The 15,246-nt window shown below is 35.6% G+C and overlaps 1 protein-coding gene across 2 annotated transcripts in view; it reads left to right on the forward strand.

Annotated features, from left to right (window-relative positions):
• Positions 1–5,495: 5,495 nt before the first annotated feature.
• The window catches only part of LOC149543738 (GPI transamidase component family protein / Gaa1-like family protein), a 134,232-nt gene continuing 124,481 nt past the window's right edge, over positions 5,496–15,246 (forward strand). The window contains exons 1-2 of one of the 2 annotated variants that reach the window (XM_089798441.1): positions 5,496–5,984; positions 6,056–6,147. In XM_089798441.1, the coding sequence (XP_089654567.1) occupies positions 5,893–5,984; positions 6,056–6,147 (184 nt within the window). In that variant the 5' untranslated portion in view covers positions 5,496–5,892. The remainder of the gene's footprint in view (positions 5,985–6,055; positions 6,148–15,246) is intronic. The other variant, XM_089798442.1, reaches the window with a different exon arrangement.

The following is a 15,246-nucleotide window of genomic DNA, read 5'->3' on the forward strand; positions in this document are numbered from 1 at the left end:
CAACTCCATGCAAATAGCCTCTCAAAAGCTTGTTTTGTTTCTGCAACATCAGCAACTCAAACTCATCTTGGTCCATATGTCTGAACACCTCTTTCATGCCCATAATGATTATCACTTTTGTAGTGCGAAGGATGAATAACGATATGCACCAACAAGTCATGATCTTGGTTCTTCATTATGAAGGCCAATGCTTGTGCATCGCCTGTAGGTGTCTTAGGTTTCTTGATGGCTTTTACTAGCTCTCTCATTCCCTCCTTGGTATTTAGATCCAAGTATTTATTTTTCCAAAACACAACCTCCCTCTTCAGCCATGTTGGTGTGGTGCCCATTAGAGACATATACTTGACTGAAGACGTGGTCTCTATTACAAGCCCTTCCCCTTATTAGCCATCTCTAGAGTCTTCTCCCTTTGAGAAAGATAAACAATTGGAATCTCTTTATCCATTTGGGCTAAGGTCCTATCCTCTGTATCACGAGGAGTTTGTTGAGGCTCTTTAGGTATTTTCCTCTCCTTCGATACTTCATCAACTTGTAGTTTTTCGGGCTCTTCTTCCTCCACTACTTTTTCTTCTATTTCTATAGTGAGAAGAAGAAAAGTTATTGAACCTTTGTCTAAGAATGACAAATCTTGAGATGGTCGTGGTGGTATACCCAGAGGTCCTTGAGGTAGAGGTAACAATTGATTCCATTCCTCTCCTAGGGATTCATTTGTGGGAGTGTCTCTAATCTTTTCACCCACCATCTTAGTGCCTACCGGCATGGAGTCATAATCAAAGAGATTAAAGGCATTTGTTTATTGCCCCTCCATATCATCTATCCATTGTTTTTGTTCATCCTCTGATGTTGAAACGTGAATATGCTCCTTTTGAGCAGATGGAGGGGTCAAGGTTGAGTTTCTTCTCCTTTATTCTTCTGTTAACCAAGTTGAGCGAGTCCTTTGACTCAAGGGGAAATATTCAATTTTCTCACCCCGTTCTTCTTCAGCTTCAACTTTTGGGATCATTTCTGGGACTTGTGAGGGTGAAGTGTTCTTCTTCTTCAGTCTTCTCTTTCGTGTTCCCACCATAGTTGATTCAATCCTTGCTCTTTTTAGAGTGATGGGGAGGCTTCTTCCTCTAGTGCAGCTGCTGGAGGCACCCTTTTCTCTTCTAGATACTCTTCTTTTACCTATTCATCTTGCACCTATTCTTTCTACACCTGTTCTTCGTGTGGGGGTGCTTGTGGTTATTGGACAGGCTCTTGTTCGAGCTCTTGAGCTTTAGGATGAGCTTGTGGCTCTTATTCCTTGGTAGACACTCTCTTCCTTTTTTTTTCCCCCTTTATCCACCCTAAAGTACTCAACCTCCCTCTCATTTTGATGTACCATTTCTGGCCTCATTGGTGATTGAGCAGGGAAGGTTGGTACTTTAACTTTTGCACCTTTACCCTTTACTAAGTGTGTTGTGGCTTGAAGAGGAATAGCCTGAGGAATTGGATCAAGTTTGAAATTTTTCTTGATATAGTCCTTCATTAATTGAATTATGTGACTGGCTCTATGATTGATGTTTGTGTTTTCATCTCTTCCTATCTCTGCATTCATAATAGGCCTGTCATAAATCTTGTCCCTATTGTATAGAGGATCCAAGATGTCTTCTGTGTCTTTCTCGATAGCCTTTAACATGATCTTCATCTTGAATACATTTTTTGCCAAATATAGAGTCATCCTACAATGATCCCTTATGCAGATATCATAGTCATATGTTGCATTCATCCATTGGTCTTCCAATGCATCTTCATGTACAAATTGCTACCTTGCTAGATGTTGCACCATCCTAATATTGTTGAAATAGGGGCAAGGGGAGTTGTACTCTTCTAGTGGATATTGATCCCACTCTGAATCAAAAGTAGCAATATCTTGCTTTTGTTTAGCTTCAAAAGGACCAATTATCATAGGCCATACCTAAGTCTTCTTATGTCATTTTCTCACTTTGTCATATGCAAATGTGAGTTGTCCAATAATCTCCAACAAAATGAGCCTACCCGATGGATACCTTGGGAGTTTCTTTGGATTCTTTAATGTACCAACCACCCTTAGGTAGGTGAATGTTTTGAATTAGATATAGTATGTGCTGACCTCTGTGATGTTGGTCGCTGCTTTTACTAACATCCTTTTGGCATTATCACTCCCTATGAATCAGATGATTGCAAATATGAAACTGTCATTCACCACCCTGTATTCTATGCTTTGCTCTATGAGTTTCTTCTTTACCAATTGAGGGTACACCACATAAGGCTAGGCATTAGCATCTTGCATGCTTCCCTTCTTGTAAAGTCCTGGGTAGTATGTAGTCCTTGCCACCAATAAGTACAACATGTATGATGTCATATAGAATCTTGGATCAAATTTCATGGCTATGAGTTGCTTACGCAGATTATCATTGAGGATAGTAGCCCAGTTTATTGGCTTTCTTATTGTCTTGATGGTATCAATAAAATGGACCATCCATGTGTGAAGATGCCCCACTGTTGGTAGTCCCATAATCCTACTCAAAAGGACAATTGTGTACCCAATATCATCTTTTGTATATCCCTGGGTCATGTCCACTTTAGTGACTCTATGGCCTACTAGTTTTCTATCTATTAGAAAGGAGGATTGAATTATTTCTTTGGCTTCCTTTTCATTCTCCTAATACCATCTTTATGCCTAGTCATAGGTTATCTTCACATATTGATCGAATCTTGGAAGATGGATCACTTTCTCGATATTCTTGGGTCGGAGGTCCAGTACTATCTCTCTTGTGACACTTTTGATGACCTTTTCTTCAGTCATGTAGTTCTCTATGAGAGCCATTATGAGTTTTAAAGATTGCACATATTTGGAATGTGATGCTACATTTACAATACCTGATCTAATCATAGCTGGCACCATTACAGATGGTTCTTTCAACGTGTTGCAAATGGTGAGGAATGCATTCCTATCAATGTGGCCAAGTTCGGTATCTCTGATCTTAGCATGTCCATTTTGAAAACGAGATTTTTTCGGTGCACCTTGGTATTTGAAAACAACAGGTTTGGGACCTATCTTTTCTGCTATTAAGGAGGATGATGACACCATTTTATCTGTACAAAAGAGAAGACATTAATCCAAAAAGCTAAAACCAAACCCTAACACATTAAAACCCTAACACATTAAAACCTGGCACAAATCCACCCAAAATAGTTAAAAATAATCAATTTGCCCCCACAAGCCCTATTATGCATCTTAGCACACCTAGCACACCCTTACAGGTGCATTAGGCGTGCTAAATGGTCCTTAATTGATAATTTATGCGCATTTATGCACATGCACACCTTAGTAAGGTGCGCACATGCGCATGTGCACAATTGCACACATGCATAGTGGCAAGTACTCATAGTGAGGGTGGGGGGACTTAGTTTTTTGATGATGCTTTTTAATTGTCCAAGAGGGTGCACACATGTGTACCTTGATGGGGAGCGCATGTGCGCACCCTACCATGCCTTAAGTGCATTGGAAAGCATAAAAAAGGTGTGCACATGCACACCTCGAGGAGTTGCACATGTGCGCCCCTTCTTTATGACTTAAGCTTGTTCTTTTTAGGTTTAGTTAGGTTTTAGTTTCAAGGGCAAAAGAAGGTGTGCACGTGCACACCTTCTTGTGTTTTGCTAACCTTGGTCTTGGTGTATGTAGGTGCAGGTGATTAGAAGCGCATGTCTAGAGGTGTGAGGGTGTGGAAGTCGGGAGAGTGCAGGAGAAGAATGAAGAAATGGAGGGGGCGTCTAAGGTTTATATAGATCTGGGCCTCGAGTGCGCACATGCATAAGTGCACATCTTTCGAGGGAGATGAGTGCGCACTTGCGCACCTCTATAAGGTGTGCTAGTGCGCACTTTTGCACTAAAAATACAAAAGTTTGATTTTCTCTCCATATCTGACACTCTGGACTCTCCCAGTCAGAAACTAAGGCTTGACCTGGACTCCTGGGGGAGTCCAAAAATGACCCAGGCCCTAGACTAGGGGTTTGAGAGACAAACATTTACTAGGGGGTCCCAATTTCTAGGAGAAATAGGGAGTGCGTTATGAAACCACAATAGTATGACAACTCAAGAATCCAAGAATTATATGGCTGTTATAATTGTGAGAATTTACCTTCTTTTATAAAAGCCTGAACTTCAGTGAATAGTTCAAATTAAGGTCAATGACTGAAAATGCAAGGCTAGGATTATTTAAATAAGATAGATTGGACAATTTTATGAGACAAATCGATAGATGACTTGATGCATGACAAAGATAATTAAATAGTTAACTTGACTAATTATATGTAGATCAAATTGATTGATCAAAATATTGGTTGCATGATTAAGAAGACTAAATTGATGGACTAGTCAAAATTGAATTGATCGAAAAATGGAAATATTAGTTAGTGATAATTAGAAGGATATAACTGGAGGAATAATTAGCATTGAATACCTTTAAAAGGTAATTTATCATGCATGAATGAGAATAAATAAATCATATAATCTATTTATTTTTAGAAGAACAAGTTTGCACTAGGAAAATGATAAATTAAATAAATTAATCATTTATTTAATTTTAGAAGACATAGAAATTGGAATAATCACTTTACTATGATGACTAAGATTGATTACACCATCTTATGTCCATCTATTGCCTTAACCACCAAACACATCTTCCACTTTATATAAGGAAACACCTTAAGCGTAATAACTGAATGGAGAAGATTCATAGTTTTTAAGGCTTACACCTTATAAGGGAGCTTCTTAAGGAATTTAAGTGGGTAATTTTGAAATTTTTAGAATCATTTTTAAGTGGGTAATTACATGAATTTCATAGTGCAATTTAAGCTGAAAAGTTCAAGTTATGAAAATAATTTAAATTCATGATCTCATAAATTTATTATGTAACAATTCAATTTAATAGAATAAATACATATAAAATAGAAATAAAACTATAGCTTAAATATTTTTATATTTAACAATGTGTAAATATTTTTCATTAACCTTTTCGAACACTCTTGGAAATCTATCTTAAGATGAAATCGAGTAACATTTTAACATACTATATGATTTATCATCATCTTTCTCCTACAATTGCTCACATTCATTCTAAAAATACTATATGATTGATCCCAAATATTGATACAAACAATTTGCATACAATTGAAATCTAAAAATATTTAAGCTATTATTCATAGAATGTGGAAATTTAATAAGTTTAAAGAATAAAATTTAAGAAACTTAATATGATTGACAAGTAGAAACAAATTCTAAACAAATAAAACCAAAACTATTTAAAAAAATACAAATAAAAAAAATAAAATAAAAAATTGAAATAATTATAAAACATTTTCTTAAATAAATATTTTTGTTTTTTAACTTCACAAAATTTATTTAAAAAATAGATCACAAAGGCTTTGGAACTCAACCTAAGATTAGCCAGATAAGGATAACATATATGCACCCCTCCCAAGTGTTAAATAATAGGTCAATGAATTTGACTCAAAATCATAATTAAATCCTCATAGCAATATCACAACTAATGGAAATATACATGTTGCCCCTAGACAGCGCCCTAAGATTGGGATCCTTCTCAAGAAATATTTTAAAACTATCCATCCCATGACTTATTAGTCTAACTCAACTTAAAAATTTTAATTCCAAATTATCCGATTTAGGCGTGGACGGGACGTCTGCCCAGGAGCCCAGCTGACAAATGATGGCGCCTACATTCCATGGAATCGTATGGCGTACAAAGGAGCCCCTGCAAGGTGTTTCTTATTGATCTTGCAGCACAATAGTTAGCACTTGTGCGCAAAATGCTGAAACTCATCTCAAGTCCTTGAGAGTAGTGTGCGAAGAAGGCAAAGGAAGTGGCAATGTCAGTGCTAGCAGAGGAGAAGACAACAGAAAGAGGCCGATTAATAGCACGATTGGCCACTTTGCTCATCCGCTATGCCTATCCCCTCAGGTAATTTTTTTTAAAATATTGTTTTCCACATCACGAGTGGATGTCCCTGAGCTAATACATGCTTCGAACAGTGTCTTGAGCTGTTTGGCAGGGCTGATCGCTCTTCTTTTTCTGCCTCTTCTTGCCAAGAATACTTACATTTCAGAGAATGCACTCATACCTGGTAAGAAAAGCTCACTTGTTATTATTCAATTTTTTATTTAACCTAACGTCCGTATTTTATAATTCAATGTGGCACAAGGTTATCGCAGCATTTTAGTTTATTACTACTCAGTACATGCACTTTCGAAGCACTTTTAGCATATATCCGTGTCTTTAAAGAAGATCCAGATAAAATCTGAAAAATCGGGTTTGTATTTCGCGGTTTGCTTAGCAACATAACTGGATTTAGTATTTTGTGGTTGGCAAGAAAGGGTGTTCACAGATGAGATATCTATTCCAATCTAACTAGATTTTATATTCAATGAGCTGAATTTCGATATTCCCTCAAAGTATTTTATTAGACTTTCATATTTAACGAGCTGGAGTCTCATGTGCCCTGCTAGATTATATGTCGGTGTGAACCATGGTTGCTTTTGACTTGGCAGCGCACATTCATCGACGATGGTTCACCTCTTCAAATTAATTATATATTACTCAAAGGTGCATTCCAGTTTAGAAATTTTTCCAAAACAATCTACTTGCAAACTCTTTAGAAAATTTCCCGACTGTTGCATGGCATCCTCTCCGAATAGTTTCCTGCTAATTTGCATAATATAAGACGCATTTCATTCAAAAATACTTGACAAATTACTGTTTCTATTAATAGAACTAAGTGTTTGTGTGTTAATCACGGCTTGTTGTAATTGACCATTGTGGGCTGGTACAAAGTATCAACAACTGGAACAAATTACGGATCTATGAGTAAAGACCTTTCCACACGTCATAGGCTGAGTACAGGTTAAGCAATATTTCAAGCATTCAAGAAGGAAATTGTTGGTGGCACCCTTCTTATACTTTGACAGTAAATGAAATTATTGAATGCGAGATGCTAACTTCAAATGTTGATGTTTCTGCATCTTGGATTGAAAAATAAAAAATAAAGCAGTTGGTGATTACTGATTAGCATGCAAAATGACGTTGGTATTAAGAAGAGAGTGATGCAATGATTAACTACTTGGACCAAACATAATTCTTTGCTGGAGGTGCTATAATTAAGCTTGAGAAGGACTTAGAATGATGAACCACTAGATGTCCTCTTGCATTCTCTTGCACAAGAGTCATACCTATAGACCATAGCATATGATGAAGTGTTAGTCTTAAGCTCAACTGATTGTTGCAAGTTTAGGTTAAAGCCCAACGATAGAGAAAAAATGTCTGTTTCAAAGAACTAAAGGCTTGAGTGTTACATGGACTAAATATAAAAGCTTATTGGTTAGAATCCAATAATGTGGGTGGACAAACTTGTGCATTTGGGAATATGATCTCTTAAAATTCCTAAACATGTGAAATTTAGATAGAGTCATTGGCTAAAGAACAATTGTGACTTTATTTGGATTTGCTTGGGTTCCATGCTAATCAACAAGGAAGCTCAAAATGTTGACCTAGGTTTATTGAAATGGCCATCTTGTCTTTGCAAATATACATTAATGTTTACACATGGTCTAGGTGCTAAATCAAGATCTCATCAAAATGGAAGAAAATAAATTGCTAGCATGGGGTTTGAAACATTAGTGATGGACACACATGACTGTGGTAAGTGGATTAGTAGGGTCAAAAGGGATGACCAAGCTTGTTTAGAGATCTATCTTAGACATACATGTTACCATGCGAACTTTGTGATACATATTAGTTAAGCCTATTGAAATGCTTGCTGCCTTGGATATTATATAGGAGATCAGTAATCTATTTGGGACATAACTAATCACGTCCCATTTTATTCTTATTTAACACTATTGGAATAGGATTCTGCAAGGAGATGTGATGGGTTATCACTTTCACTGCCTTCTTTTATCAGTTAATGGATTTGACTTTGGATCAACAATCTAGATTGTGGGAATTGGCATTCCATTGAGAAATTGAATTAATCTTGGAAGGGATTTGAATGGATTGAAAGGTTTGTGCCTATAAAAAAACTCAAAATACACATCAATGAGAGTTTTGATTGCTTCAAGGGTAAGCTTGTTAGCATTATGTCTATCTTTTGCAATTATATAGAGTCATGAATCAACACAAGGTGAGCTTTTTAGTGGATGGCCTATTGGAAAGCAACAAGGTAGTAAAATAAGTGAGTTTATACACTGCTATCTTCTTCTAGTTTGCAGGTCTTCTCCTAGCCATCAAATACAACCTTGCAATTTGACTTGGTAACGTGCTGTAAGTATTGGAATGCAATAATCATGTGTAGTGATTTTTTAGTGTATCCTTTCTAGAATGGTTCAATAGAAAAGGTGATTGGATAGGGATGGGTTTGGATTGCCCCTCTTGATTCATTCCAAGTGGTATGCGTGTAGATGCAATATAATTAGCGCAGATTGAATTGCCAACCAACATTGAGTGATTATATTCATTTGGTTGCCTTTTTTGAGGATTAGGTCTGCCAACTTCTCTTTAACTTAACAATAATGACTGAAATTAACTACTTCATGTAATGCCCCCTGTTTGATTAGATTCACAGAGCTAAGTTTGTTGATAGTTTGATATTTAAGTCTTGGATGAGTCCCTATTGATAGTTAGAAAATGAGTCTTTTTGTTAGAGTATAATAATCAAATCTTTGTGCTGGGATGATTTTGTTTGCTAGTTAGTTAGTTGATGGATTTGTAGTGATCTGATAATTTCATGTATCTATAGATATTCTTAGCAAAAGTAGGTGGCAATGATTTAGGTAGCTCTTAGCAAATTATGTTTGTCAATTATAAACCACCAATTGTGGAATTATTTGCCATTGATATCAGATCCCTTGAGTTGAAGAGTGTATGCAGTGCTGGAGAAGACGAGAAAGACATCATTGAATATTGCAAATATAAACCATTTCTTTGCTGGGCTAGATGCAAGGTTTCAATTGTTGTGGCTTGGAGATGAAATTCTTCAGGTGTAGATATGAATCATTGTGAGAATGAAAATCCTTAGGGTGCAATATGAGTTTAAGAATGTCAATAGGATCAACAGTGGTCTATAGTTTGGATATTGGAGTGTATTTTGCTAAAGACACTATCGAAAAATACAAGATTGTTGCAAGAGTTTTCCCATGTTTGATATTTCGACTTTATATGGGATTTTATGGTGGGATTAGAGTTGTGATCTTGCCGACTTGTGAAATACACTAGTTTTTCTAGAACAAAACAAAACAATAAAAAAATAGAAGAAATAGAAACATTCAAACTTCTATATTGCATGTCAAAAAGTGACAAAGAAAGGAGGTATCAATAGATAGACTAAAGGAAGCAAAAATTCACGAGGATAAAGATCATTAATTCTTTGTTGTGATGAGATCTTTAAAGGGTGGTGACAACTTATTGAACTTGTCATCTAGAGTCAATAGGGCAAGGAAACCAAGGAAATAAATCATACCACTATTGGAATCTTCAACTTTAGTAGCAAACTAAAATACCTTAGTGAAATTAATAATTGGTGTTGGATTACCAAGAGTCACATTTATGTAAAGAGAATTCATGTCATAGGAGGAAGATATGGATGAGTAGTGGGAGTAGGACATGAATGCTGTCCATGTTGAATATGGGGCAAAAATTGCTAAAATTTGAGTAAAAATGTCCTTTACTAACTTATCGCACTAAAGTAAAATACTAAAATCAAGAATGGAAGTCACTACTACGAATTGATCTGGTACATATTTGCAAACAAGCTAGGAAAATTGGCCTGCCCCTAATTTGATGGACTCTTGGATCCAAAAAATAAACACATGCTTTTCATTGAGCCCTATGAATAAGGAGGAAGCGATCAAATTTGCTATCGTTCACTAGGAGGGGTTTGCACAATGCACTTGAGTGGTGGTGGTATCATGATTCCCTTAGCACAACCTACTAGGAGTTCTACAAGAGGTTGACTGATAGATTTGAAAGGCAAGATCTAGAGAAGCAATTTGGACAGTTGGCTTAGTTATGGCATTGAGGCTTAATTGTGATGGTGCTTGATGTGTAAGAGAGGTGTCTAACATTCGTTTTTGTGGAAGGGTTGAAAATGCTCCCATACACTTATTCAAGGCCTTAGGACTAGATTTATTGCAAGTAACCATTAAAAGGACCTTGATGTTGGAAACTACTACACTCAATAGATCCTTCCAAGGCTCAATTATTGTGAAGGGTGGGAGTTTTGTGTCATCGCTATAGTAGTAATTTGGAGCTTTGTGTTAACCTATTCTTTGGGGGTTGTTGCCTCTCAACCCATTCTTCTTTAAGAGACCACATCTACCTTTGGATACCAACAATGATTATACATAACTCACAATGGGTTGTAGAGGAAACAGCTATGATTTCACCATCAATGACCTCAGGACTCGACAATAGTGATGGGGATATTGTCATTGATGTCAAAGGGTTACAAAGATGGACAAAACACTTAGCATCGTCAATGTCAAAGGTATGAAGTAGAAAATCGTGAATGACCAAGAAAGCAATCAAGAGGGAATATATGAAGTCTATAATCCAATCCAATAAAATTAGACCAGTTACAATAAAAGATATAATATGAAAAATAGAAAAGAAGATGAGTTTAGGAAAGATGAGGAATACATATGGAAGATAAAGATACAGTGGTCATGCATACAGCAGACAGAAGCGAGAGTATTGAATGAACAGAAACATGCCTAAATAAAGAAACAATGAAAGCATACAAAAATAGAAGCGGTTGACAAGTCAATGATGACTGTATGATTACCATAATCATATACAGAGCAGCTAAATATAATTATTAAAAAATGACTGTTTGACAGAGTATTTTGAACAACTTAAGAGTGACTGCAGTGATGATATTTAATTGAAAGCATCGAACAAATACTACAGAAAAACCATTGCGTTTGATGTGCATAGTCATTGTATGTTTCAGTCTGTGATGGTCTGCGAGGCACGATAAATGGTTAGTTTGAAAGTCAAAATGACATACAGTTGGTGATATGCTGATTCACATCAGCAATATAGTTTACAGATGCAATGATACACGTTGCCATGAAATCTGCAAAAGCCAGCAATAAGTATCATTCAATGATATGGTAAAACTGATAATAAGACAAAGATGTCATAGCAATACCAGTGAGTAAACAGCAATAATTCCAACACCAAAGTCACCGAAAGTTTGGCATATACTGAAGAACGTTGTACTAAAGAAGGCTTTCGCTTCATAGCAATACCAGTGAATAAATGGCAATAATTCCAACACCAAAGTCACCGAAAGTTTGGCATATACTGAAGAATGCTGTAATAAAGAAGGCTTCGATAAGTATGATGAAAGCATACACATTATTTTGATGTTGTGATTCAGACTCAGAAATTACTAATGCCACGATGGATTATCATATCTCATGTATGGCAATAAGCAATGACATGACGTGAAATGACTACGTCAACAAGTAAAGGTCGACACTAGCATCTGTTATATATATATATATATATATATATATAAAATGACGGGAGGATTCTTAGTGACGTACAGTCATATACAAATACATGGGCATCGAATATAAAAGACATACCAGAGCTAAAACAACTCTAAGATCACCATCAGGTATGCCTGCAAGAAAAATGGCGATGGAAAGTATGAAAACCAACGAACAATGCTAAAAAGAATATACATATATTTGTACAGCAATGACCCAATAAAATAAAGATAAGATGGTGGTGTTCTAGTCAAATACAAGCAAATATCAAATCTGGAGTGCAGCGAAGCCTCAAAGAAGCATTAAATATTTGACAGACACAATGTATACCAAGAAATGGTCATATAGCATGCGTCTCCCTGACGAAGGTTATATATGTTCGCAAGTGTCTAAAAACAAAACAAAATGGAGAGCATAAAGAAACACAAGGAGACACGACATCAGTCCAAGAGAGTTGAATGTGCAAATATTTCAAATCATGTGTAGGCAGCTTCATCGGCAACTAACCTATCAATATATTTAAGAGAGCAATCAGGAATAGGGAAGATAGGTTGACTACGAATTCTGATAACATAAGAAGTGATTAAAGAAGTAAGGATTTGCTTAAAGAGAGTGATTCAATAAACAAAACATAAGTTTACTTGATGCAGTTAGAAGGCCAAAAGAATAGTTATGATTACAATAAGAAAAAGTCGGATTATAAAGTGGCAGTTTATTTTGTTAATAGTAAAATAGATTATCGTGTGAAGGGTCATGAGACATGTTTTATTTCAAAATGTATGATTTTTGAATAGAGAGACATATATATAGGGTAGATAAGTCTCATTTTTTAAATAGAGAGAAATGAAGAAAAAGAAGATGTGAGTGTAAGTAATAAGAAGCAAAATCAGAAGTGTGAGAACGTCAAGTATGCATTGGGCAAGGAAAAGTATATCAATGGTGAATAAAATATAGAGGAGCATATACAGATGTAAAAAGAAGATTTGTGCAAATAAAAAGGATGTATGTGCTGATATAGAAGAATAAATAAAAGAGGAGTGTTATAAAAAGATTATATCATCAGCTGAGTAAGCAACATTACCAAGGAAATGGAAAGCTGAAGAAAAAGAATGTGAAATTGAAAGTACAAATTTGAGAATTATATAAATCCCAAAAGGAATCAAGCAAAGTAATTGAAACTTTGAAAGAACAATTAGAAGAAGCCAAACAATTTCAGGATGAGATGATGAGTAAGATAAATGTAAAAGAAGCAGATTATGCCAAATTAGAGGAAGAAGTCACCATGTTGAAATGTGACTTAGAGAAAACTACTGTCAAGTTGAATACTAGTCTTAAGTTTGAAAAGAGTTCTGAAACTCTTACTAATATGATTTACAGCCAAAGACCCATCTTCCAGCAAGATAGGGATAGGTTATCAAAGAGGTTGGAACAATCATGAGTATAATTTCAAAGGCTTCATCAAAAAAGGAAGTAGTATGGTAGATTCATCTAAGAAAGATGAAGAACTCGAAAGATATATTGAAGTGTTGATAAATCCTATTAGAGATGAAGATAGAAAGAAGGAACAAAAGTCAAACACATCTTCAAAGGATAAGAAGGATAGAATTAGGAAAGTTTTCCTCCTCAAGAGCATAAATCTGAACTCCAACATGATTTCTATGGATATTGTCACTTCGGTCATAGAGCGAGAGAATTTGCAAAACATGAAGTGAAAACTTTGATGGATGGAGAAGTAGAAGTCAATATGGGCACTTAGTGCGGTATTGCAGATATGGGTGCATGAAATCACACAAAGGATACAAGACAAATTATACAAAGATCAAACAAAAATGGCCTATGTTTGTATGGAGAAAGAAACTTAACAAAGATAAAGAAGAGAATGAAACCTTATGGACTTTGGGGCAAAATTATCAAAAGAGAAGAACTACAAAAGTATGGAGAAAGAAGATAACCAAAGTAAAAGGAGAAATAAATGCAAGTGCAACTTGCAGTTCATACACTTCCTAGTTTAGAAGAAGAAGCATAAATTCAGGGGTTGATACAAGCAAAAGTATTCATTAAACCCTTGGAGAAATGAGTGAGATGATTCAAAGTAAGTTGATGTTTTGAAGGCCATATTTAGAAGACAGAAAACTGATTACATTGATGTCAAAGTTTGAAAGGGGAAACTTTAAAGAAGCAAATACATGAAATGTAAGCATAGTGCAGGAGCATCCTTTTGAGGGGGAGTACGAGTGAACTTTCACAGGGGGAGCATTTGATGACTTGTTTTGATAGTTAGCCCTTTGCCATTGATATCAAAGGGGGAGAGATAAAGAAAGGAGAACCAATAGAGATGAGATTGCCATCGATGACAAAGGGGGAGATTGATGAAGATATTGTCATTAATGTCAAAGGGTTACAAAGATGGACAAAACACTTAGCATCATCAATGTCAAAGGTATGATCTTGATTGAAGTCAAGAAAGCAATCAAGAGGGAATATATGAAGTCTATAATCCAATTCAATAATATTAGACCAGTTACAATAGAAGATATAATATGAAAAATAGAAAAGATGAGGAATACATATAGAAGATAAAGCTACGGTGGTCATGCATATAGAAGACAAAATCGAGTCTTGAATGAACAAAAACATGCCTATATAAAGAAACTATGAAAGCATAAAAAAATAGAAGTGGTTGACAAGTCAATGATGATTGTATGATTACCACAATCATATACAGAGCAACTAAATATAATTATTCAAAAATGACTGTTTGGCAGAGTATTTTGAACAACTTAAGAGTGACTGCATTGATTTTAATTAATTGAGAGCATCGAACAAATACTACAGAAACACCATCAGGTTTGATGTCCATAGTTATTGTATGTTTCAGTCTGTGATGGTCTGCAATGAGGCATGATAAATGGTTTGTTTGAAAGTCAAAATGACATACAGTTGATGATATGCTGATCCACATCAGCAATAGAGTTTACAGATGCAAAGATACACATTGCCATGAAATCTGCAAAAAGCCAGCAATAAGTACCATTCAATGATATGGTAGTATATGATAATAAGACAAAGATGTCATAGCAATACTAGTAAATAAATGACAATAATTCCCACACCAAAGTCACTGAAAGTTTGGCATATACTGAAGAACGCTGTACTAAAGAAGGCTGCAATAAGTATGATGAAAGCATAAACATTATTTTGATGTTGCAATTCAGACTCAGAAATTACTAATGCCATGATGGATTACCATCTCTGCTCCATGGAGTTTCTAGGATAGGGACGTTTTAGGGGATGGGAACGTGTTTCCAGTACGGATACGGGTCGAAGCCAAAATTTAGGGGACGAGACCTCAGGGGACGTCAATTAAAAACATAGGGAATTTTTTTATATATAGAGACAAAATTCAAATATGCATATCTAACATTGATAAACCATTCACCATAGACATTTTAGAAGATCAATACATGGAATATTATCAAATGACAAATACTAAGTACTTCCATTATAACAATATCACATACATATATAGCAAAAATAAAATGCCTAAAGGCTCCAAGTATCATGCGGAAATCAGAATGAAATGAAGAGAAGTCCAACTAAAATATTTAGTAAATACTAAATGCAAGCTTTCCTCACTGCTGCTATTGCTCTTATGTTAGTTTTCTTCCTCTTAG

This window comes from Cupressus sempervirens, chromosome 8 (genome assembly GCF_028749045.1).
Source record: "Cupressus sempervirens isolate cs-2001-9-10 chromosome 8, ASM2874904v1, whole genome shotgun sequence".
In the NCBI taxonomy this organism is placed as follows: domain Eukaryota; kingdom Viridiplantae; phylum Streptophyta; class Pinopsida; order Cupressales; family Cupressaceae; genus Cupressus; species Cupressus sempervirens.